The sequence below is a fragment of the Cricetulus griseus genome, chromosome 2 (assembly GCF_003668045.3).
Source record: "Cricetulus griseus strain 17A/GY chromosome 2, alternate assembly CriGri-PICRH-1.0, whole genome shotgun sequence".
NCBI classification, from domain to species: domain Eukaryota; kingdom Metazoa; phylum Chordata; class Mammalia; order Rodentia; family Cricetidae; genus Cricetulus; species Cricetulus griseus.
In genome coordinates this window covers 117,018,015-117,036,747 of record NC_048595.1, presented here as the reverse complement: position 1 = coordinate 117,036,747, position 18,733 = coordinate 117,018,015, and the positions used below count along the sequence as shown (strand labels likewise).

At 40.8% G+C, this 18,733-nt stretch overlaps 1 protein-coding gene across 1 annotated transcript in view; it reads right to left on the bottom strand.

Moving 5' to 3' along the window:
• Klhl32 (kelch like family member 32) overlaps positions 1 to 18,733 on the bottom strand; it is a 177,906-nt gene that overhangs the window by 14,065 nt on the left and 145,108 nt on the right. Inside the window, exons 8-9 of the mRNA XM_035438702.1 lie at positions 16,464 to 17,190; positions 2,451 to 2,509 (exon numbers count right to left, since the gene is read on the bottom strand). Of these exons, the coding sequence (XP_035294593.1) occupies positions 2,451 to 2,509; positions 16,464 to 17,190 (786 nt within the window). The remainder of the gene's footprint in view (positions 1 to 2,450; positions 2,510 to 16,463; positions 17,191 to 18,733) is intronic.

Below are 18,733 nucleotides of genomic sequence, written 5' to 3'. Positions count from 1 at the left end.
CAGAAGAATCATATGATGTTTTGCATGCACAGAATTTCACCAGTTCACAAAGCTGTAAAGAAAAAAGCAGACTACAAGCACAAACATTCGTGTATAAACATTGGCATATAGACTATAGGCACTTGTCACTAGAGGCACACACACTGTGACATCTATTCAACTAAAGGCAACACTGACATCTATTCACTATAGACACACACTGTCACATCTATTCACTACAGGCACACACTGTGACATCTATTCACTACAGGCACACACTGTCACATCTATTCACTACAGACATACACTGTGACATCTATTCACTACAGGCACACACACTGTGACATCTATTCACTATAGACACACACTGTCACTTCTATTCACTACAGGAACACACACTGTGACATCTATTCACTATAGACACACACACTGTGACATCTATTCACTATAGACACACACTGTGACATCTATTCAACTAAAGGCACACACTGTGAATTCTATTCACTACAGACACACACTATCACATCTATTCACTACACACATACTGTGACATCTATTCACCACAGACATACGCTGTCACATCTATTCACTACAGGCACACACACACTGTGACATCTATTCACCACAGACATATGCTGTCACATCTATTCACTACAGGCACACACACTGTGACATTTATTCACTACAGACACACACTGTCACATCTATTCACTACAGACAGGCACACACTGTCACATCTATTCACTACAGGCACACACATTGTGACATCTATTCACCACACACACACATACACACACACACACATACACACACACACACACACACACACACACACACACACACACACACACACTGTGACATCTAATCACTATAGGCATATATTTGCCCATTTCTAATTTCTCAGGGTAAACTGCAGGAAAAAGAAGTTGTTTTGTTTCAGGGGCTTATACAGTCTGGTCCCTCTGAACACAGAATCTCCTCAGTCAAATACAGTCTTTAATAAATAGTCAAAGCTAGATTTTGGACATTTTGCTAAGAAATATCTTCAGTGCATTGTGCTTGAGTGAATTTTAAAATTCTGACGATGCTTATCTTGGGTGCTGTCTATGAGATAACCTATTACAATATTAGGAATCAGTGTTTGCATTAGCAGTCCAGTCCCCTGTCACAAGACTGTAGATGCCATCTGGTTTGCAAAGCCTGCCTACATCCCCTGATTATATCTTTAGCTTCCTTCACTGCAGTGCCTGCCAGGTGAGCCACCACCCGCTGCAAAGGCAAAGAAGCAGAGAGGCCTGGTGGGGTCATTCCTAATAAGCTGGCGTGTGAATACTAATCAGTGGTGGGGAGGCAGAGGTCACCCCAGCCTGCCTGTTGGCAGGTAGCGATGTGCTCTGTGGCAGATGGCAGGCATTATCGACTCTCCACAAAGGCCTAGAAGAGAAATAAGCACCAGGGCTGAATGATAGAGTTATTGAGATTCCAAGCAAGATGCAAGCAGATGTGATGTTTGCCAGTACCCACAGTAAACAATATGCCGGCAGAATTTTTAAAAAAGAGCATGTGTGTACAAACATGAAAGGGAACTCATTTAAGCAATGCTAATGCCGTCTTCCTCCTTAACCATGTGTGCACCAAACCTAGGCTTCTGTAATTAGTGATCCTCCTGAGACAGCTGACCCGTCAGCATTCAGTCTCTGCAATCTACAACTTCTCATAATATCAGGAGACACACTTGTAAAAAGAGAAATGCTGTCCTCAGTCAAGTCATTGTTAAAAACACAGCAGAAACTTAGGGGACACTATGCACATGCTTGTAGTATCTAACCAGAGGCAGCTTGCCAAAGTCAACCTGTTGTTTCAAAACCAGATATTGCTAGCTGGTGGATATTAAACCTCCATGTCACACCATTTTGGAATACTGTCACAATCAAGAAATATTTAGATATCGAAGTCATGGAAATGGCAAAATTCACCGTACATTTTGGTAGAAGAAAAAGAGAATAAAAGCATGTCTCATTTTAGGGGAGAAGGAATTAGTGTGTACCAGAATTGCACAGAAAGGACCCATCTGTTAGAGGCACAACACTCCCAGACACTTTTAAATTTGTGTTTGTCCTAGGTACTATTCTAAATACTGTTGACTATGGTAGTCAAATGACTTTATTTGCTATGAGAATAACAAGGCCACTGCCATGTTCCTTGCCCAAAATGACATCCCTTCCAGAAGGACATACCTATAATAAAAATCCTCTCTACAGAATGCAAATCTCTGTGTCATTACATACAGCATGAAGCTACAGGAGCTGAACTTCTTTGGAAATAATGAGAAACTAAAGGCATTCCCCTAGATGCTTTCTTTTCCCCATGGAGCTTAAGGTGCATTGTGTGGCATTCCAATTAATCCTTCCAATGGAAAGTTTTCATAAGTGCATCTTAATTAAGGTGATGACTTCTTATCAAGTTCTTACCTGGTTGGGTTCATAAACCATCAGTCTGTTCTGATACTGTGCCGTGTTAGTGACTCCACCTGTAATGGAGCAGCACATGTTAGAACTTTCCAAAATAAGTATGAACTACATTAGAGGACAATTAGCTACCACTGAGCAGCTTTGTATGCTATCAAAGTGAAACCATGATATAATTAAGAAATGTATTATAAGGAGTGGGGGATGGGAGGAGAGCGTGTGGGGAGAGATGACTGGAATTGGGGAGCAAGAGGGGTAAAATGGAAACCTGATGCAGTGGAAACTCCCTAGAATCTGTGAGGGTGACCCTAGCAAGGACTTCTAGTAATGGGGCACATGAAGCCTGAAATGGCCATCTTCTGTAACCAGGCAAGGCTTCCAGGAGAGGGACTGGGACTCCAACCCAGACACAAAACCTTTGACCTACAATCTGTCTGCCTGCAAGTTGTGCGAGGGCAATGGTGGTGCAAAGCTTGTGAGTGTGACCAATCAATGATGTCTCTAACTTGAGACCCATCCCACATGAGGGAGCCCATACCCAACACTGCCTGGATGGCCAGGAACAAGAGGCTGGATAGCCAAAAAACATAGGATAGAACAATACAACTAGCCAAAGGTGGGGGAGTCAATGAAATGATTCTCTTTTCTTTTTTTTGCATTTTTGCATTTTTGTCTTTTTTTCACTTTTTATTTGAATTAGAAACAAGATTGTTTAACATGTCAACCCCAGTTCCCTCTCCGTCCCCTCCTCCCCTGACCCTACCTATTCTATACCATTTCTGTTCCCCAGGGAGGGTGAGGCCTTCCATAGGGGGTCTTCAGAGTCTGTCATATCCTTTGGGATAGGGCTTAGGCCCACCCCCATGTGTCTAGGCTCAGTGAGTATCCCTCTATGTGGAATGGGCTCCCAAAGTCCATTCCTATGTTACAGGTAAGTACTGATCTACTACAGGAGGCTCCATAGATTTCTGAGGTCTCCTTACTGACACCCATGTTCATGCAGTTTGCATCAGTCCCATGCTGGTTTCCCAGCTATCAGTCTGGGGACCAAGATCTCCCCCTTGTTCAAGTCAGCTGTTTGTGTGGGTTTCACCAGCCTGGTCTTGACCCCTTTGCTCATCACTCCTCCTTCTTTGCAACTGGATTCCAGTTCAGTTCAGTGTTTAGCTGTGGGTATCTGCTTCTACTTCTATCAGCTGCTGGATGAAGGCTCTAGGATGGCATATAAATTAGTCATCAATCTCATTATTAGGGGAGGGCATTTAAGGTAGACTATCCACTGTTGCTTAGATTCTTAATGCTATTCTGGTATACTCATGGACCAGAGCCTAGTTCAACTGTTCTCAGAGAGGCTTCATCCAGCAACTGATAGGAGCCGATGCAGAGACCCACAGCCAGACATTAAGTAGTCAGCTTGAGAAACTCCACCTCCCCAAAGAAGAGGGAGGAGGAAGGATTGTAGGAGCCAGAGGTGTCAAGGGTACTACAAGAATACAGCCCACAGAATCAGCTAAGCAGAGCTCATAGGGCTCACAGATACTGAATCAGAAGGAGCCTGCATGAGTCTAAGCTAGATTCTCTGCATCTATGTTATGGTTGTGTAGCTTGGTGTTCTTGTGGGACTCCTAATAGAGGAAGTGAGAGGGTGTCTCTGACTTTTTTTGCCAGAGCTTGGGACCCTTTTCCTCCTACTGGGTTGCCTCATCCAGCCTTGATATGAGGGTTTGTGCTAGATCTTACTGTAACTCGTTATGCTGTGCTGTGTTCCGTTGATATCCTTGGGAGGCCTGTCTTTTCTGAAGGGAAACAGAGGCATGAATCTGGGGGGTGGTAGAGGGTGGAGGAGGGAACTGGGAGGATTGGAGGAAAGGGAAACTGCAGTTGGGATGTATTGTATGAGAGATGAATAAAGAAACTTCCAGAAGCATTTCAGTAGCAATCTGCTTGAGAGCAAGCAATGAGTAGTTTCTAATTACAAGCTGCTCTGCATGGCCAGATAAAGGGGTAAAGGGATGGGGTAAATACATCACACACAGATTAAATTTCTCTCTACATAATTTATTCTAGGGACAGAGTTATATAGACTGCCCCTGTCCTTAGCCAAGTTGGCAATGTTAGAGCTCTAAGCTCTGTGCATTAGCAAGGTGATTGCTTTCTATTGGACCACATACCACATATGGCCAAAGTCATTATCTTCAAAAGATAGTTAGGGCCAGCACTATGTAGTAGAAAATCATAATATCCATGAGTGTGCCACATTGAAAAATAAATACAGAAATTATATTTAATAATATGTTTTCAATTTGCTGAAAACATTATCTCAATATGAAATCTATATAAAATTTGCTGAGGGCTTTTTGTTACTAATACAAAATCTTCAAAATCCAGGGAGCATCTGATACAGCACAGTGAGACACACTCCAAACATTTAATATGACAAGTGGAGCTAGTTAGTAGCTAATGGTTCCCAAATGGGACAGCACACTCTAAATTTCTCCAGTGTAATTACTTCAGTCAACTTTCAACAAAATTATTTTTCCAGTGCTTATATCTAAGAGACCAGACTTTCTTGTTAACCAGGAACCATAAAAGTCAATACTTTTAACTGTTTTTCCTTCCTGTCCCCACATAGGCCAAGGATACTTAACCTAAAATTCTAAGGCCTAAAAAAATCTCCAAACCATTTGAATGCAGACTCAATAACACAAATGGAAAATCTCACATCTGGCCTCAGGTGAGATCCACAGTAAAAAGACAGGAACACCAAAAATGGGTATGAAATTATCTTCAGATTCTGTGTATAAGGTTAAATGAATTTTATGTTTAGAAATGGTTGGCGCACGCCTTTAATCCCAGCATCAGGAGGCAGAGGCAGGTGGATCTCTATGAGTTCGAGACCAGCCTGGTCTACAAGAGCTAGTTCCGGGACAGCCTCCAAAGCCACAGAGAAACCCTGTCTCAAAAAAACAAAAAAAAAAAAAAGAAAAGAAAAGAAAAAAGAAAAAAGAAAAAGAAATGGTTGGCATCCCTAAGACATCTGATCCTAAATATACAACTACCTGGAAATCTAGAAATCTGAATGTGGCCCAACACTTCTGGTTGCAAGCATTGGAGACAAGGAATACTCAGCTCTTACATGTTTCTTTCATGATTGTACTGTACATTTTCCACTCTAGGTTAAGTTTTATCGTTAGCAGGAAAACTCTAAGGAGCAGCACATAAACAAAAAGTGAGATTTTTTTTAAGCCATGTGATAACAGGACTATGAGGACTCAAAGCCTATCTTTGTAAATACCACCCATAGGTAGTTCCAGGTACTAGTGTAAAAGGGTATTCTTAATAAGAACCAGAAAGACATGGTTCTTAAATATAGATCCACAATTGGATTGGCTGGAAAAGATATCCCTATATGGTTTTTCTAATTTGGAAGACACAGATAGCTGTAAGACTGACCACAAAGGCTTTAGCATTCTCTTAACTTCAGCTGCTTTTGGATTCTAGAACCCCAACTTTGCTTCTTAAAAATCATTTACTTTAGGTTAGGTATAGCTGTAATGAATTTCTCTGTCTCTTTGAAATGTCAGTTATTTTAAAACACTTGCCACGTTTAGAAAACAAGAATATCTTTTTAAAGGACCTAGATTTCTTTGAAATATCATCGAGGAAAATGATGCCCTTGTCCTCAGTTCTTAGGAGAGGAACAGAGTCTAGTTTTGACAGGCACCAACTAGCAAATTCTAATGGCCTAATTACAGGGGAAATGATTGCAAACTGAGGAACAGTTGCATGTGCTTGCCGAATCCGCTGGGCAGCCTTCCTCCAAAGTCCTTCATTTGCTGAGTTTGGTGCTGAAGAAAATCTGTGTTTCCACAGAACTGATTCCCAATGCTCATCTCCGTCATCTCTGACTATCTTACATCACCTAGCAATTTGGTTTTTGTTCTGGCAGTCGAAATGCTTGGAGTAGGTCTCTACCATCAACTCCATCACCAAGAATTAAATGAACCAGAATCCACGGGATTGATATGAATCTCTAAGCTGACTTAGAACAATCAGCTAATACCAATACTACTAGATACATAAGAGACAGTCATTGATACATAAGGTCAATCATTTCCCTAAACATGACAAAAAGGATGGATCCTCCATGAAAGGTGGCTAGTGTTAACTGGATAGTTATTATTTTTTAATTCTGTAGCCTTCAATCATCTTTTAAAGTACATATTGGTTGTATAAAGTAAGGCACCACTTTTACAATCAACAAAAGCTTCATCTTCTGAGAACAGAGAGGAGGAGATCCCTGTTCTTAACGAACACTTTCTCTGGATTTATTGGATTGGATGTCTCATTTCTAAAATGGAGCCAAAGGGGGGGAAAAACACATTTAAGAAGCACAAAGTTGAAATCACAAATAGAGTCAAGTTGTACATCAAAACAGAGAACTGTATTCTCTTTTACTCCTGATCCTTACTTCCTATTTGATTGAAAACAGAATGTTGAAGAATTCTCCTTTGGAATAACCACATATGAATAAATGAATTCATTGAGATCACACATGTGCTCGAGATCAGAACCATTGTGAGTGCTTGTGATGGGGCCATAACTACCAAATTAGTGTCCAGGTCACCTCTGATCATTTCTCTAACTGAAAGCAAGCAAGAGGCCAAGCTCCCTGTTCTTACTATGAAACTCTAAAAGCATCTCCACTTGTATGGATCAGAATTAAGATCTACTATGGTAAACTCTCCACTTTTTGACAATACTGAATACATTTGTAATACTGTGTATATCAGAGTCTGCCCATCATAGACTAAATGTACCATCGGTGAATTACAATGCGGCTACCACACCCCCTCAGTTACATGGGGTACACAACTGATCACCATGCTCTTCAGAATTATTGTGCAGAATCGTTATTTATCCACTTCCACAGATGCATCCACAATATGATTTTATTAATCTGAACTCAATAATTAGATGTCTTAGCATTACACAAAAATTTTCACTCATATGAAGCTGTTTAGAAATGAGATATTGGATCACTAGTTGGGAATAAAAAATGAATGTCCCAGTTAGTTATCTGCATGATTACCTCTAGAATGCGAGCGAAGACACAGGAGGTGCCTGACAAACTAGCGCTGTAACTTTTGCCAAGTCGGGATCGCAAGGGGAAACCGGGGAATTGCTTCTATTGCTTTTCCTTTTGAAGTAATTTACAAATGAGCATATAAACAAATCCATTTCTTCGCAGTATAAAAAAATAGAATTTTACAGGAAGCATCCAAGTTTTCAGCCCACATTTATTCCAGAGAGCTTCATCATTACATTCCCTTCACATACCACTCTTCACTTTAGATTAATCTGCTAAAATGAGATGCTAAGGATTTGCATACAGATTTGACTATACAAAAATAGATATGAAATTAATAACAGTCTCTATATGTTTTAATTTCTCCTGCTCTGGAGTACCCTTGCCTGTAGCGGTATTCCTGGCTTTGAAAGTCATCAAGCTGATTTGTCTGCTCTCGGTTATGATGCCACATGCTGCTGCACTGTCCCCTGCAATCAAAGCACTCGCAAAGATAGATTCCATGCCTTCTTCTATCCAGTATATTTTATAGATTGGCAGTTTGATCTCTCTCCCCCACCCCAGGAGGGATAATCTGCATCTTAACAGCTTTCCATAGATACAGCTGTCATTAAATATGCCATCTCATATCAGCATCCATTTTTTAAAACCAAGTTTTCTCTAACTTTGAAGTGTCACCGTCAAAGTTAAGACTTCTAGCCAAAATTGAAAATGAGCAACCTTGCCTTATACTTTTGAACTGTACCTTAAAGATATACTGCAGGTTCCCTAAAGTCAAATAAGTCTTTAAAAGCTGCCAGGAGAAATGAAAAGTTACTACACAGGCTACCACAAGTGAGAAGCGCATTCTATCATCAAGACAAGAGGAAAGCATTTTTCTTACGCTTTCCTGTACCGATCTCCACAAAACTTGTCTCAAATGGATGAATGCATACCCGAGAGGATGACAAGTGACTGCCAAACAGCCTTTGTCTCTGCTACCAAGAAATGCTGAACACTCACACAGTGTGCAGGGCAACAATAGCTTGATACTGACAGCTTCTACAAAGCAGTGGGCTAGCAAAGCTCTCCTCATGCTTTGGTTAAGAGTAGGTCCTAGTCTGATATTATTTCTTTTCTTTTTCAAATAGCATTTATTTATTGGTTGATTGCAGAGAGAGGCATGAATGTGTGCTAGGGTGTGCACATGGAGGTCAGAGGACAATTTGTTGGAACAAGTTCTCTCCTTCCACCATGTGAGAGCTCAGTGATCAAACTTGAGCCATTAGGCTTGGTTAGGCACCTTTACCAACTGAGTCATCTCACAGGCCCTGCTTCTTTTTTCTTAAAAACCAGGAAATATGTCTGTGAAGAGTAGATGGTCCTGTGCTTAAATTCGAGGAAGACAGGCCTGTGGTTCCTAACACACACAATACTATGGCACAACTGAGAGCAAGATGCAAAGAGCTGTTCCAAGGATGGAAAATTCTGCTTGCAAATTGAGGATTGAGGGGGGTACTAGCTTGAGTTTTCTGACACTGTCTTGCACACTCACACAGTACCACCTTCACATCAATATAGGGAAGAGTAGCAAGAACAGGAAAAAGATTCTGTCTTTGGGGAGCCATATACCACAGCCAACCTCAGGTTCCCCATAGGCAAAATGAAGATTCTGATCTCCCTCAGAGGCTGAGATGACTAGAATGCAGGGCATAAAAGCAGTGCAGAAGGGGACATTTGCTGCAATTCTGTAGTCACTGTATCAAAATTTCTTACAATTTCCATGTAAAAGACATTAAATTATTGAATGTATATTGCAGTCTGAATGCAATTGCCTAGTGTATCATTTGTTTTCCTTTATATATATATATATATATATATATATATATATGTATATGTATATGTATATGTATATGTATATGTATATGTATATGTATATGTATGCATGCTAAGTATATGCTTGTGTGTAAAGGTATGATTTCACAGGTGTGTGGAAGCCAGGGGGAAAACCTTGGGTGTCATTCCTCAGGTACTACCCACTTTATTTTTATTTACTTGTCTATTTAATTTTGGTTTTTCAAGATAGCTTTTCTATGTGTAACACCTCTGTCTGTCCTGGAACTGGCTTTGTAGACCAGGCTGGCCTGGAACTCAGAGAGATCTGCCTGCCTCTACCTCCTATGTGCTGAATGCTGGGATTAAAGGCATGTGCCACCATTGCCTGGTGTTTTTTGTTTGTTTGTTTGTTTGCTTGTTTTTTTGGACACAGATTCTCTCAATGGCTTGAAAAACACCAAATAGGCTAGGGTCTGGCCATCAGCACCAAGCATCTGCCCAACATTGAGATGACAAATGCCTGCCCCTGGACCTGACTTAGTTTTCCTTGGATTCTGAGGATGGGACTCAGGTCCTCCCAAGCATTTTTCCTGCTAAGCTATCTACCCAGCCCCATAGTTCTTTTTTTTTTTTAAAATAAGCAGAGTAATTGGTTACTGCACTTGGCCTTTTTCCTTCTCTAATAGTTTCTATTTCCTCTTATTTAAACACATTCCAATTTAATACTCATAGTTTAATTACCCCGAAAATGGCAACATTAAGTGTGACCCATATTAATCATTTTTGTAGAACTAAACTCACTGTTGTCTCTTGAGAAAAGTGGTACAATGGGAATAGGTACAAATAGGTCCAAAAAATACTTTTATTTTGAGGCAGGATTTGATTCTCTAACCCAAGCTACCCTAGAAAATACTATGTAACTGAGGTTGGCCTTGAACTCATAGCAGTTTTTCTACTTCAACCTCATATGCTCAAATGTTTGGGTTACAGACATGACACTCACTCCATACCTAGCTAAAACAATAAATTTCTCTTATCTATTTTTACAAGTCACAAAATGGTCTATATTCTCATGATGTTCATAATACTTTATAAAGAATTATAACTAGGCATCTTTATACAATATTGACATGTTGAATAACACATTTAACCATGTAAAAAATCAAAACTAGTAACCCCATGATTTCTGTCACACTTAAGAAGCTCACACAAATGGATGTGTAAGGAATACACTAAAACCTTTAAGAAAGAGAGTCTCAAATTTACAAAGCATCTATAAAAGATGTCTGCCCTTCAAAATGTAAATAGTGTTTATGTCATCTAGAGTGAACAAGGACAAATTTACAACCTAGAAATAGGTAAACTACCTACCATATGCTGTTTTAAATTAGTGAAATCTACCAAAATGCTATGTCAAGTAGGGGAACTTGCCATTTAAAATCTCTTTAAAAATCCACTGTAACAACCATTGCTCAGTCTGTTCAAAATCAGAATCCTGCCTCCAAAGAGTCTGCACATTGTCCAAGGGGTTACACTCCCAAGTCACAACCTCCATGCAGCAATATCTGGTGGCTTTCTTGGGCACTTACGGGCTCTTTAATCACCCTCTCAGCCAGATTCTTCGACTACTTGCTATGTTGTAGCTTGAAGCATTTTACATCTCTCATGTTCTTAGAGCAGTCCCACTCAGCTTCCTTCACTAGTTTTGTCTCTCTGTAGTAAAGACACAAGGGATCATCAAACCAAAGGCTGCTCTTGCTGTGAGAAAAAACTCTGGAGTTTAGGGCATCATCAATTTTGTGTATCATTTACTTTTAGGGATATGCAATGGAGAAGTTCTATTTATAATTTAAGTGTGTGCAGCTAGATTCTAATACAACACAGATTTAATTATTATTGACTATTCCAGCTCACTGGGAACTTTCAAGCTGACATACAAGTTATGAAGCTCCAACCTATGTGGCTCGCTGTGTGACAGATGCTTCCTGGAGTCCAGGGTAACAAGTCCTGCTCCCGACTGGACTAGCTAGCGGACTCTCTTTCCTACATCTCTCCTTCTAACAAGCTTACTTAATATGCTTACATCCTTTTAAAAAAGAAAAGTCCCTCCATTGATCTGGATTTTCTTTTTAACTACACTCCTTTTTTCTAAAAAAAAAATTCTTATACCTTTCTTTTTTATCTTTCTAATCTCCCTTTCCCTTCTTAAAGTCAAAAGCCATCTATAATGAAAGAGAAAAAATGTTGCTGTCTCAAGGACTGAATTATGTATGGCCCCAGAAACCATACAATCTCTTCCCATAGGTAGGAATATAGGGCAATCCAGACAATAACTAGAACTCTTGACTCAGGGGTGAAATTTCAACGATACAGTGTCTGTGGGAATCACAGTGAAGCAGCCAGCGTAGCTTGTACCTGTAGTTTCTTCCTCCCCACTGTCTCATTACACCTTCACTATAGCACCCTGTCTACTTCTTCTCTCCATTGTCCTTTCATCTGAAATATCTTCCACTGACATGTTTGGAATAGAAAAATGTAGGGCAAATATTTTGGACCACAGTACTTCTGTGGTACTGGACAAGTCTCACTCATTGGGGGCTTCTGTTTGGGCCTTAGTTGCTTCAAGATCCTCTCCCTTGCTCACCCTGGGTACCTCACACTTTAGAGGGCCCACCCAGCATCATCCTTACTAGTGTTTCCTAACATGGTACCCTTGGGCCCTTTCCAGACCATGTCTTGCCGACTGCCCATTTGTCTCCTCACGGTATGCATCACTCTGTCTGTGATCTTGCATTTGCTTTGAAAAGCAGAAGACAAGGTCCTTTGTCTAAGTCAGAGGTAGGGGTCTTAAGGAATGCAGGCAAGTTCAAGCCAGTGAAGGAGAGTAGGAAAGAGGGACACTACAGAACAGAAAGCTGAGAAGTGTCATGTGCTTGGAGAACTGAAGATGCCCCAGCAAGTCTTCTGATAACTGTCCTACAATCTCAACTGACTGGAATTGTCAGCCCTCCTTATCCATGGCTTTTGCATCTACAGATTCAGTGTGGCTTCAAAACATTTGACAAAAAACTGTGCTTGTACCAAACATACACAGATTTCCATGTCACTGTTGTCTAAACAATACACTATATCAACTATTTGCTTAGCATCTACACTGTGGTATGTGGGAGAATGTGTATAGTAGGCTTTATACAAATATTATGCCATCTTAAATAAGGAACTTGAGCATATGAGGGATCCCCATTCCCCATTTTTTCTTTTAATTTTTAGATTACAATTACATAATTTCTCCCTTCTCTTTCTTCCCTGAAACCCCCCACACACACACACACACATATCCCATCTGAGGACTTTTCTATTGGCAGTGTGTATAACTGTGTACATGTATGTGTGTTCTGGAGCCAATCTCCTGCGGTTACTGAAGGACAACTACACAAGCAAAGCAGAAAGCTGGGTGTGTCCAGTACTGTGTCCCCAACCTAAAAGACAAGGGGATTGATTACTGGAGTGATTACATGATGATGTTCAAGTGGAAAGTCAGGGAGGTGGAATGAATGACAGCAGCAGGAGCTGGGCCAGTTGGGCCCAAGATGCTACTCTGATGCCCCCTCAATGCCCCCTTAAAATTAATTCCTGTTATTCACATACTTTTTGATGGGGATGTCTTCTGTACACATGTTTCTCTTTTGGTTGATGAATAAAGAAAGCACTGTGGTCAATGAGGCAGGATGATAGGTGGGGCTAGGAGACAAGGATAATTCTGGGAGGTGTAGGTAGAGGACAATCACCATGTAGGACACCAGAGGAGTAACAGGCTCTTGGACCTTTCTCCAGTAAGAGAACACAGTTGTTAGGAAATTAAAGAAGTATCCACAAAGCTTCTTTTGTTGATGATATATTTAAAAACACACAAACTAAAAACAAAGACCAAAAAAATTGTCAGCTCCTAGAGGGCAGCAGGTACATTTACTGAAATAATCATGTTTATCTATGGTACAGCCTCACAGTATTTAGGGTAGTGAATAACTACAGTACCATTTGTCTTGTTTTCTAGTTTTAAAGCAGTCATTTCATGGCTAGCATCTCACTGTCTCACTGCCATCTGATAAAAATAAGCAGATAAGTTCTGAAAGATGGGCTCAGTTCCATTTTCCTTCACACACACACACACACACACACACACACACACACACACACACAAAAGAATCTTCTTAGTAGTTCACATGCTATCCTGTACAACAGAGGGCATGTATTTTAACAGAGCCACAAGATATTTAATGCTTATTTTACTTCACAAATGTGGATTTCAAATCAAAATGGGATAAAGCATTTGTGAACTGGGTCACAGGGGCAAATGCTACAGAAGTCTTTAAAATTTGACTGTCTCTAACATCTTGAATTAAATGCTAATGGGCACATCCACCCAACCTAGCTTTCTGAATTCTCTGGTTGTCATGTTGACAAGCCATGGTCAGTTTTCAAAATGTCTTGAACCCCAAATGGACAGAATGGGAAGGGAACAGAGAGGGAGCGAGCATGCTACAAATAGCAAGTCTCTGAAGACACATTCACTCTGTGTTCTATGGAACAGAACTAAGCCTTTAAGATCCACACTCTATAATCCACACCACCCCTACCTCAGACAAAACTTGCAAAGGATCAGGAGGATGCCAGACACTCATCCCTCTTATCATTTGAAAATGCTTATTTGGTCAACATTAAGTAATAGCTTCACACATTTTCATCTGTTCCAAGAAACCAAGCTAACATTTCCAAATCAGAGTCGGGAAGATGAAATATTCTTGTCTTCTTGTAAAGGGGTCCATGAGCAAATCCAGCCAGCCCTCCCCATTCATGGTTAAATTCACAATTGATTTATTATAAGCTAGGCCTGAGGAGAGAGGCAGACGACTGGAGGTATTAGGAATGTCACCGGTGATTTCCTGTTCTTCCTAATTAAAGGTACCATACTCCACACAGGGAAGCGAGCTTCTCATCTCAAGTGCACAGTAGGGAGAAACAGGCCTGAGAAAATTCTGATTGTTTTCATTAAATATGGTTAACACAGGCAGCATTTGTCAGTACACAGAACAAAGAAAAGGTATTTCCTTCCACAGTAGGAGTTAAGCAAAGTGAGACGGCGATAAGATACACAGTAAGGTGATGGATTTAATAAAATGGGAAGGGAGACACATAGACCTTCACTTGATCCCAGGATGGTAGGTTTGGCCAGGGTTTTGAGCTTCTGCTCCCTTAAGCTTTCATGAAAGGGGCACGGAGTAGTCACGGCTTTCTGACTGTGTGAAGGAAAGTCAAGGATATTTTAAAAGCTAGTTTTGCAGTGCCAAGTATGACATACTTATTAAAATATTTATGTGAAATTCATACAAAATTTAGAAAGCACATTGCAAAATTTAAGAATATACTGCATTAAAAACATGTGAAACCAGTTAATCAATGGAAGAGACGTAAATTGGGAGAAAATACAAACTTCATTGATTTCATAAACCCATCATCACTCTGTGTCCAGGGAAGTCCACACCTGTTCCTGTTATTAACAAAGACTCAGTGCGGCCATTTTGAAGTTTCTTCAGCAAAGTCAATCATAGTCCCGGTGGCTCTTTTAGTAGTTTCGATACATATTTAATGCAAAGGAAAGTCACTAATAAGTAAATATATAATTTAAATGTATCTACATGTATGCTAATTTCTAATGTTTTTATTTTGTAGTTGAAATACATTTTTAATGCAAAGGAAAGAAGTCACTAATAAGTAAGAATATAATTTAAATGTATCTACATGTATGCTAATTTCTAATGTTTTTACTTTGTATATAGGGAGCAGTAGATACTGGGTTCTCATTTATTCTCTTTGCATATTCTCAGTCCATATTTCATGCATTAGTTCATCAACTACTTCAACTCCAATGTAAGATAGGCTACATCAGTGAAAATAACAGAAGCCTCTGCTAGAGAAGCTGAGACTCTGCCTGTTTCCTGGGTTATCAAAGATGGTAGAAGAAAAACTGAGCAGAAAACTGACTTAATCTATAGATAATTTTTGTCAAAATTGATGTGTAAAAACTGGAAATGGCTACTGGGGAAATCCAAGAAGCCTTCACTTCCTAATGCAGTTGTCTCTTCTAAGTCAGAACATCAGGATTGACCTTCAATATTTCACCTAAGGATCTTTCTATCATTGTCACATGTGGTGACACAGTAACCCAACTTCTATTTTGGTTACATAATGGGTAGCCTCCAACTGAGAGATGAGACAACTCCTCCCCCTGAGAACAGAAAACATAGGTTGACACTGTAAGCCTAACAACATAAGCCACATAGATTTCTGTACAAACAACATGGCTGCCAGGAGGGGATTGAAAAAAGCCAGGGTGGTTAAAAAAGATTAGCCATGAGTGACTGGTGGCTGAAGCTATGTTTTAGTATACCCTGTTCACTATATTAGTTTCTCTACTATTTCTGTAAGCACAAGTGAAAAGAGTAAAGTTAAGTAGACCTTCAACTTCCTTCAAATGGTTGGTAAGAATGGAGGAATAAATGGGAATGGATGACACCACTAACACTCACAGATAACACAAAAACTTTTTTCATTAACTTAATCCCTTTCTCCAGTACACAGCATAGCTAATCCCTGAATGAGAGTCTCTCTTGTTATATTCAGCAAAATGGATTTACTAGGATTTTATTTCTCCTGCTTCCAACAAAATGGCTCCCAGCTGGGCAGCCAAGAGTGTAAGGAAAAGCAAAGGTCTTGCATAAGGTATGTAATTCACTCCACTGATAACCAAGAGCTGGCAATGCGAACAATAGAAGACTTAGTAGAAAAAACAGGTGTGACAATCTCGTTAAATTTCATCCTGAATTTTTGCAATACTCGTCACTCAGAAAAATCAAAAGAAAGGTCAATTATTTCCAATTAATTACATTGTTCTCTATAGAGTAGGTGCTCGATAAATGATGCTTAATTAGTTAAAATGGCATTCTTATCTCAATTGTTCAATTACTTAGGGCTACTCTCCAGGAGGCGACTTTCAAATTTAAGCCACAGCAAAAGTGCTTTTCAATAAATGCAACATAGGAGGCACGCTCTACCTGATATCCAAAGAAGACCATCAGCCACATATCCAGCATGACACGAAAGGGACCGGTCAAAGGATTGCACAAAAGTCCATTTGTTCTTCTTGGGGCAGTACCGTTCAACCGTGGGCAGAACCTGGCGTAGCTCATTTCTTCCCCCCACAGCATAGAGGTATTCATCCATGGCGCCCAGCACAAAATGCTCTCGGCAGTTTTTCATGGGTGCTATCTCTGCCCAGGAATTACTGCGAGGGTCATAGCGACAGGCAGTCCTCACTGCACAAGTCCGGCCACTGGCATGCTCCACTTCTCCTCCTGCTACAAACAGGAAGTCTCCCATGACCGCCACGCAGTGGTGGCTCCTTCCCACCGGCATGGGAGCCAGCTCACTCCAGTTGGCGATGGCAGCTATGAGAGCGTTCTCTTGATCCACCGGGTTGAAGTACCGAAGTTCCTTGACTTTACAGACCTCACGTTTCTTCCCACCGATGATATAGAGAGTGTCTGACTGGAAACGTGGTTTGGTCCTGCGGGTCTGCCACACAGGCTGTGCATAGATGCTTTGGTGATATTCCAGGGCCTCGTTGACAAGGGCAGTTGCAGTCTCACTTGCCTGGACCAGGGGGTGAGATAGGGCAACCGTGTGAAGAGTATCCACATCCATGAGGCCAAAGCGGATGTACTGCAGGAGCTCGTCCAAATGCTGGTAATGACAGTTGTGCTCCAGCCACCTCACAGCTAGCTGAAACAGAAGGAAATGGGATGAGAGAAGGATACAAAGCGAGGCAGAGTGGACGACAGTAACTGCACGTGGCAAGCCACTGCTGTTCTTTCAGACAGCAAAGTGTCTCCTACATAGCATAACACTGGAATATGTTGGTGCCTAGGTGAGGTTTTCTGTACCAGCAAAGACACAGAACTCAAGGCAGCGCTGTTGGAGTGAGAGAATGTGTGCTTATGACATCTTTTAGGATGAACAATAATTACTTTTCAAAGAACAAAAATATTGTGAAACAGCCTGTCCCTTTCATCTGCACTGAAGCCCTGTCACCTAGCCACCAGGAAAAACCCATGGTGGGTACTGTCATCATAGCTCAACTTGTGTATGTGAGCCAGGAACGGAGGTGCTCTGTCAATACGAGTAATGTGGGAAAACGTGATCACGTGAGACCACAGGATGATCTTGAGAGAAAATCAATAAGCCACTAGCAGAGTGATTTAGGAAAAAAGGAAAAGGCCTCCCTCCAGCATTTTGGTAGGTACAGCAATCAGGAGGAAGCAAGAATAGCTAAAGTAACAACGCAACTTGGGTCACTTTTTTCCCCTCACTCTTATTTTCCACCATGAAGACAGTTGTCATTTACAATGTAAGGTGCTGGTGGTTGCTTAAGAACCATTTCCATAAACAGGAGACAGAAGAATTAATCTTTGTATTATGGGGACAATAGTAGAAAGCAATGCTAACTTCCTAACTAATGTGACTTGATATTTGAGTATGTTAAACCATTCCACACACTAACATAAAATAGTATACTGAGTACATCCAGTTGACATAAATGACATTAGTAATGTCTGGCAGTATCCATATGAAACCAAGTCTCCTAGAAAGTACTAAAGTGGCAGGGGAAAGGTTCTGCAGCCCTGCTTTGCCCCAAATGATCACTCAGAGACTTATGAAATTGTTGGCCAGTGGCTTGGGCTTGTTATTGGCTAGCTCTGTCTTAATTATTAACCCATAACTACTAATCTATGTATTTCTACATGGCCATATCTTACTAGAGAATGCCTGACTTGAGTCCTCTCTTCCCAGGCTCACATGACGACTCCTCTCTGCCTACACCTCCCAGAATTCTCTTCGTCTGGTAGCCCCACCTATCCTTCCAGCCTGGCCACTAGCCACACAGTGTTTTATTCATCAACCAATAAGAGAAACATATGCAGAATAACATATCCCATCAGAAAGAATGACTTTGAATACTTGATTTAAGTGCTTATTTGCTTTCTGTCTCCTGGAATTGCAGTTGGGATCTTTCCTCTTAGATGATGGTTAATCTATGGAAGGACAAAGGAGGAGGTGTCCCACCCTCTGACCATTACTCCCTGGTGAAATGAGCGGGGCTGGAACTGCTATAAAGAATCCTCACAAAGTCTCCAAGGCACTGGATGATTCCAGACTGCCAGGATTTCTCCATTCATTTGACAAACGGCTCCAAAAGGCAAAGTGCAATGTGGGCTTGTCCTCTCACCTGGAAAAAGTAAGTGTAGGGAGTGAAACTACTTCCACT